This window comes from Danio aesculapii, chromosome 24, assembly GCF_903798145.1.
Source record: "Danio aesculapii chromosome 24, fDanAes4.1, whole genome shotgun sequence".
Taxonomy (NCBI): Eukaryota; Metazoa; Chordata; class Actinopteri; order Cypriniformes; family Danionidae; genus Danio; species Danio aesculapii.
The window spans coordinates 42,903,265-42,911,437 of NC_079458.1; the positions used below are offsets into that span (position 1 = coordinate 42,903,265).

General features: G+C 46.3%; 1 protein-coding gene across 1 annotated transcript in view; it reads right to left on the reverse strand.

The window, feature by feature from the left end:
- The window catches only part of LOC130218715 (protein disulfide-isomerase TMX3-like), a 10,749-nt gene extending 3,103 nt beyond the window's left edge, over positions 1 to 7,646 (reverse strand). Inside the window, exons 1-9 of the mRNA XM_056450968.1 lie at positions 7,628 to 7,646; positions 7,470 to 7,530; positions 6,715 to 6,754; positions 6,488 to 6,611; positions 6,289 to 6,334; positions 4,255 to 4,335; positions 4,011 to 4,110; positions 3,840 to 3,917; positions 60 to 126 (exon numbers count right to left, since the gene is read on the reverse strand). Of these exons, the coding sequence (XP_056306943.1) occupies positions 60 to 126; positions 3,840 to 3,917; positions 4,011 to 4,110; positions 4,255 to 4,335; positions 6,289 to 6,334; positions 6,488 to 6,611; positions 6,715 to 6,754; positions 7,470 to 7,530; positions 7,628 to 7,646 (616 nt within the window). The remainder of the gene's footprint in view (positions 1 to 59; positions 127 to 3,839; positions 3,918 to 4,010; positions 4,111 to 4,254; positions 4,336 to 6,288; positions 6,335 to 6,487; positions 6,612 to 6,714; positions 6,755 to 7,469; positions 7,531 to 7,627) is intronic.
- Between the last annotated feature and the right edge of the window lie 527 nt (positions 7,647 to 8,173).

Here is an 8,173-nt window from a genome sequence, read left to right on the forward strand (position 1 = left end):
TTAACAGGTGTAAAATTACATGAAAATCAGACTGTGACGTGAGTGTTTTTCTGATTTACCATCATACGTGAAAAATGATGCATCTTTGAAGACGACGACGGAGGGCAGCTCAGGCAGAACCACAGCCTGCAGGAATACAGCAAAATACAGTCAGAAACGCTGATCACCGACAGCAGAATACAGTCAGTAACGCTGATCACTAACAGCTGAACAGCAGAATACAGTCAGAAACGCTGATCACTGACAGCAGAACAGCAGAATACAGTCAGAAACGCTGATCACTAACAGCTGAACAGCAGAATACAGTCAGAAACGCTGATCACTGACAGCAGAACAGCAGAATACAGTCAGAAACGCTGATCACTGACAGCAGAACAGCAGAATACAGTCAGAAACGCTGATCACTGACAGCAGAACAGCAGAATACAGTCAGAAACGCTGATCACTGACAGCAGAACAGCAGAATACAGTCAGTAACGCTGATCACCGACAGCAGAACAGCAGAATACAGTCAGTAACGCTGATCACTGACAGCAGAACAGCAGAATACAGTCAGAAACGCTGATCACTGACAGCAGAACAGCAGAATACAGTCAGTAACGCTGATCACCGACAGCAGAACAGCAGAATACAGTCAGAAACGCTGATCACTGACAGCAGAACAGCAGAATACAGTCAGTAACGCTGATCACCGACAGCTGAACAGCAGAATACAGTCAGTAACGCTGATCACCGACAGCAGAACAACAGAATACAGTCAGAAACGCTGATCACCGACAGCAGAACAGCAGAATACAGTCAGAAACGCTGATCACCGACAGCAGAACAGCAGAATACAGTCAGAAACGCTGATCACTGACAGCAGAACAGCAGAATACAGTCAGAAACGCTGATCACTGACAGCAGAATACAGTCAGAAACGCTGATCACTGACAGCAGAACAGCAGAATACAGTCAGAAACGCTGATCACTGACAGCAGAATACAGTCAGAAACGCTGATCACCGACAGCAGAACAGCAGAATACAGTCAGTAACGCTGATCACCGACAGCAGAACAGCAGAATACAGTCAGTAACGCTGATCACCGACAGCAGAACAGCAGAATACAGTCAGAAACGCTGATCACCGACAGCAGAACAGCAGAATACAGTCAGAAACGCTGATCACCGACAGCAGAACAGCAGAATACAGTCAGTAACGCTGATCACCGACAGCAGAACAGCAGAATACAGTCAGAAACGCTGATCACCGACAGCAGAACAGCAGAATACAGTCAGTAACGCTGATCACCGACAGCAGAACAGCAGAATACAGTCAGAAACGCTGATCACTGACAGCAGAACAGCAGAATACAGTCAGTAACGCTGATCACCTGACAGCAGAACAGCAGAATACAGTCAGAAACGCTGATCACCCGACAGCAGAACAGCAGAATACAGTCAGTAACGCTGATCACCGACAGCAGAACAGCCGAATACAGTCAGAAACGCTGATCACTGACAGCAGAACAGCAGAATACAGTCAGTAACGCTGATCACCGACAGCAGAACAGCAGAATACAGTCAGAAACGCTGATCACCGACAGCAGAACAGCAGAATACAGTCAGTAACGCTGATCACTAAGAGCAGAACAGCAGAATACAGTCAGTAACGCTGATCACCGACAGCAGAACAGCAGAATACAGTCAGTAACGCTGATCACTAAGAGCAGAACAGCAGAATACAGTCAGTAACGCTGATCACCGACAGCAGAACAGCAGAATACAGTCAGAAACGCTGATCACTGACAGCAGAACAGCAGAATACAGTCAGTAACGCTGATCACCGACAGCAGAACAGCAGAATACAGTCAGTAACGCTGATCACTAAGAGCAGAACAGCAGAATACAGTCAGTAACGCTGATCACCGACAGCAGAACAGCAGAATACAGTCAGAAACGCTGATCACCGACAGCAGAACAGCAGAATACAGTCAGAAACGCTGATCACCGACAGCAGAACAGCAGAATACAGTCAGAAACGCTGATCACCGACAGCAGAACAGCAGAATACAGTCAGAAACGCTGATCACCGACAGCAGAACAGCAGAATACAGTCAGTAACGCTGATCACCGACAGCAGAACAGCAGAATACAGTCAGAAACGCTGATCACCGACAGCAGAACAGCAGAATACAGTCAGTAACGCTGATCACTAAGAGCAGAACAGCAGAATACAGTCAGTAACGCTGATCACTAAGAGCAGAACAGCAGAATACAGTCAGTAACGCTGATCACTAAGAGCAGAACAGCAGAATACAGTCAGTAACGCTGATCACTAAGAGCAGAACAGCAGAATACAGTCAGTACGCTGATCCTAAGAGCAGAACAGCAGAATACAGTCAGTAACGCTGATCACCGACAGCAGACCAGCAGATACAGTCAGTAAACGCTGATCACCGACAGCAGAACAGGCAGAATACAGTCAGTAACGCTGATCACCGACAGCAGAACAGCAGAATACAGTCAGAAACGCTGATCACCGACAGCAGAACAGCAGAATACAGTCAGAAACGCTGATCACCGACAGCAGAACAGGCAGAATACAGTCAGAAACGCTGATCACCGGACAGCAGAACAGCAGATACAGTCAGTAACGCTGATCACCGACAGCAGAACAGCAGAATACAGTCAGAAACGCTGATCACTGACAGCAGAACAGCAGAATACAGTCAGAAACGCTGATCACTGACAGCAGAACAGCAGAATACAGTCAGAAACGCTGATCACCGACAGCAGAACAGCAGAATACAGTCAGAAACGCTGATCACTAAGAGCAGAACAGCAGAATACAGTCAGTAACGCTGATCACCGACAGCAGAACAGCAGAATACAGTCAGAAACGCTGATCACTGACAGCAGAACAGCAGAATACAGTCAGAAACGCTGATCACCGACAGCAGAACAGCAGAATACAGTCAGAAACGCTGATCACTGACAGCAGAACAGCAGAATACAGTCAGAAACGCTGATCACTGACAGCAGAACAGCAGAATACAGTCAGAAACGCTGATCACTAAGAGCAGAACAGCAGAATACAGTCAGAAACGCTGATCACCGACAGCAGAACAGCAGAATACAGTCAGTAACGCTGATCACCGACAGCAGAACAGCAGAATACAGTCAGTAACGCTGATCACTAGCTATGTTTCCATCCACCTACTTTTATGCGCGGTTTGGATATGATGGCCATGATGCACATACATTTTGAAAATGTGCATAATTGACTGGGATGAAATTTTTATTCGATAAGAAAAGATGCGCATAAACTACGATGGAAACACTTTTACCGCAGAAATTTCAGTATGCGCATTAAAAAAGGTGATGTGATCAGAGATCATGTGATGATGTAAATGTGTGTAAATGAACAAACCTGCAGGCTGAGCACATTATAAAACATCTGAACTGTTGTTTCGGTCATTCTAAAACACCTTACCGTTTAACTATTATTAACTGTTATTATATTATCAATGACCTCCAGAATCAACAGCGTCTGTGCTCCACGTCTGACACCTTCAAATGCCACCGCGCGTTCACTGTGTCTCAGGATTACCTTCTGAGGCGCAACTCATTTATTAGATGAAGAAAAGATTAATGCAGCTTCCTCTACCGCAGCAAATTCAGTTTTTACTGTTGATATTTGGCGCCAGTTAATCAGGAAGTGACGATTTTGTTTGCTTTGACTTGTTGAATGGTAACGCTGCTTTATTCCCACGTCTTTTATGCCATAACCCAGTTTTGCGCATAAAGTTCATTCGCATTTTTGGATGGAAACACAGCTACTGACAGCAGAATCTCACCTCTGTCAAGACCTCCTCAGACGCAGAGAAGAAATACGTGTACACGATGAGCTCTGAGGCCACCTCGATGTACTTCTCCTGAAAACACAGCAGGATGGAGTAAAGGAGAGGGAAAATGATCATGTTTAATAAAAACACAATTAAATGAGGGGATCTGGAGACTTTGCACACCTTCAGTGGAGACTCTCCTCCGACATACAGGAACAGCACACTGTGTCTCTTCAGCACATGCTCAAACATCTGTCTGCTCGGCAGCGCACGCACAGCAGGCCTGAGATACAGACACACACAGCAGAAAGGTTAGTCATGTTCATGATTATCACACCACTTCAGCTCTGACACACACACACTGACACACACATGCACGCACACGCACACACGGACGCACGCACGCACACACACAGGTAAGTCTCACCCAGCCACTCTATTGGCAAACTCGATAATGTCATCTTTAGTTCTGGGTCCTTTATAATTATAAGCCAGATCCCCCTTGAGCCTGAGAGAGAGAGTAAGAGAGAGATTTCAGAAACGGATCCTCACATATAACTTGTACAGATTTTCTCACTCATGCAGAACACACACACACTCTTCCTCTCCGTGTGCACCACACACCTTGTTATAAACCGTACAAACACAGTGCACTTCTGAGAGTGCTCCACAGGTGAGTGAGATAGACCTGCAGGACACACTCTCTCCTGTTCTGATGCTTGGAGGAAAATAATTCAATATAATATAATAACTTAGACTTGTAAAAGCATTTATGCCCTGTCTGCCTCTCTCTGGCCATTTAAAGAGCGTCTTCATCCTCACCTGTACGCTGCTTTAACTAAACGCTTCTGCTAAAGGACTGAGTGTAAATGTGCAGCTTCAGTATCTCCAGTTAGTCAGACATTTACTGTAATATCAGACCCAACATTGATATAAAACAGAAATAACACCCTAAAGTGTGCAGGTCTACATGTGCAGCGTGTTTAATGGGCCGCAGGTACTAAATTAAATAACATATGAAGAGTGTTTTCCTCTGCAGAACTGAGTGTGTTAGCAGAACCTCCTGATTGCTGCTCTGTAAGGCAGATGATGAAAGTCTTCAATGCTTGTGTGGCCAAACAGCAGCGTTTACTATAGTAACAGCAGTACACAGACTATACCTGTAACCCTCCAGAGAGACTAACCTGGCTGACAACAACACAACATGAGGCAAGCATGTGCGTGTGTGGCTGTCTCAGGACCCTCAGCTGTGAACACACTCCTGCAGTATCTGCAGCTTCAGACTCAGACACCAGTCCTGCTACAGTTACTGACATGATGATGATGATGATGATGATGATGATGATGATGAGAACATGAACACAAGTTCTCATTTTCTAGAGCGAGAGCAGAGTGTTTTCCTTCATTAGGGGAAGAATTATCCTCGAGAGGAATTTCAACAACACCTTACTCCTGACGGGTTCACAGATCAGAGTCCCCAGAGCGTGCACACACACACACACACACACACCGAGCAAGAGAGAGAGAGAGACACAGAGACACACACATATTAAGGGTGTCAAAATTAATTGTTTCTTCGGTGCACCGCGATGCAGACGTGAACAATTCGCTATCAGTTCAGTAATAATCATATTCAGTTATGAGGTACTGACGTCATTCAACACATGCGTTATATGGCGGTAGCTCACTATAGCGAGGAAGGAGACACTCCAAGTAATTAAAACACTCTGACAACTGAAAAGCAGATAACTGTGCACAATCCACTGCTTGTGTGTTTGCTGGACAGTGTTTCTCTGACAGGGAAGTGCAGCAGAACTCAGCTCTGGTGAAAATGAAAGCTGTAGACTCTCTCTCTCTCTGCTGGCGTGTTCGGGAGGTAATGTTTTAGCTCCTCTCTCGGTTCCAGACATGAGCGAGTTCTCTCCACCGCGTCGCCGTCTATAATAATCAGCTGATCACCGCAGCCGTTTAACATCAGAGCTGCACTGACTGTTAGAGCCAATCACAGCCTTTTCTATTGAGGGCATGACCAATCACAGGCCTTTAAGAACTCGCTCAACAGCGCTCAGACAGGATAATATTTACATTAGTTTATTAGCTGTAAATGCTCATGCCGTCTGTACTGGAGTTTTGCTGGATGTATTCAGTGAGAGTGTTTCTTTGAGCAGGTCAAATTAAAGCTACAGCACACATATCTGACAGCTGTAATGAAGGACACCATCATATCATAAATAATGTAGAATATATTTATTAATGATCAATTTTAATACAAGAATTACTGTGCTGCTCTGTAAAATATCAAGTTGTGTATAGTAAGAATCGTCAATGTACTGAGACATCGAAATGAACCGAACTGATGGCATGATAATCATAACCACGAACCACGAGAGCAGAGTAGGTCTACACCCCTAACACATGCTGACCCGTTGTGTGTGTGTGTGTGTGTGTGTGTGTCACTTACAGCTTGATTGTGGGATATCCCCGTACACCGAACTCTGACGCCATTCCTGCACACACAAACACAAACAGGCCTGAATAACGCAGCAGCACTGAGCAACCGTCTGACAGGCAGATGATTAATATGCAAATAAACTCCGAAACCCTCTTACAGTCAGCTCCTCTGTAATCTCGTCTGTACAGGAGACGCAACTGTGTCTCACCTGAATATGCAGTGGCGTCCATTTTTCCCACTCGAACCGGCGACCCCGAGCGCGTCAGCTCAGCTCCGACCTCCTCCCACACCGGCTCCAGCTTCTTACAGTAGCCACACCACGGCGCGTAGAACTGCGTACACACACGCCAGTGGGACATCACACACACTCACTGAGCTCACTGCACCTGTGTGTGTTGTGTGTGTGGTGTGTGTGTGTGTGTGTGTAACACTCACGTCCACCAGCCACACATCCTCCATCCTGCTGTCCTTAAACCTGCACCAAACACACACACACACTTACTGAGGGAATACACAACCACAGTAACGTCACCATAGAAAAGACTTTAAACAGCTCCACCTCAAGGGGAAAATCTGAAGACACACACACACACACACACACACACACAGGCTCTGCTTTCTGTGTGTCAGGATGCGAGGTGTGCTTCTCACTGAGATCTTCCGTTCAGTTCTGGAACCACACACACACACACACACACACACACACACACTAATGCTGTGTATTCCTCATTATTGTCTGTGCTTTACACACAGTGCTGGTCATATTTTACACACACTCGTCATTGTCATGCAGGATTCATCTGCAGTGTCCGGCAGTGTCCTCCTCCTCCTCCTCCTCCATCAGCTGGGCACAGCAAGGAGGATACCAGCACATGTGGACCCGCCTCACCTGCTGTAAACACCACTGTGCTGGACTCGCTCAGTTTGAGGAAGCACAGAGGGCTTATAGAGCTTTATAAACTCCAGCTCGCGGAAAAACTGAACACCATTATTATTATTATTATCAGTAAATGATGAAGGCACTTCCGGCTAGCTGATCAATCAGCCTCTGCAGCACAGCGGTCAGATACAGGAGGATGCTGCTTTCACCCCTTCTGCCAGCAGTAAAGTGTGTGTGTTTGTGTGTGTGTGTGTGTGTGTGTGTAGACAACACAATTATGAAATAAATGAAGAAGTGAAGAAGATCTTACGAGTCGTCCAGGTCCAGCACCAGCGCCAACAGCACCCGGCTGAACAGCACAGAGGACACAACTGCGAACACACACACCACAGCATCACCACACACACCACTCACAGCATCACACACCGCTCACATCGCGGATAAAGCAGAATAAAGCAGAATCTGTACCCGCTCTCAGCAGCGCCATGGCTCCCGTGTCAGAACAGGCATCAACAGGAAATGCGAGCACTGCGCATGCGCAGTGAGACCGATGCGCATCCAGCCCGGTAGCGTCTCATCACTCGCGCTTGTTCCCTGAGTAGTGAGCGACACCAGTGCACTACGCGGACACATATAGAAAGTATTTTAAATATTCATCAAAACTGAATTGTGAATCATCAGAGCTCAGCGGATGTTCTCTAGTGTAGAGGCTCTGTCTGTAACAGCAGTGCTGTGAGGAGCGGCGGTGCCTGACATATGGCAGAGCTATATCTGCTCCGCTTCTGTTATGTGAAATATATAATAATATAACACGATAATTATAGTATTCCTGTAAACCTGCGAGGCCTGAGTGTAGAGGTTAATCCCCTGTCAGACAGAAGAGTGTACAGAAGGAGTGTGTGTGTGTGTGTGTGTAAAATCCTCCATCACAGACACTAGAGGGCAGCAGAGGATCTCAAACCCTCTGAGCTTCTCCTGTGCTCGTAATGTTGTGTCTATGCAGCCCAGCTCAGT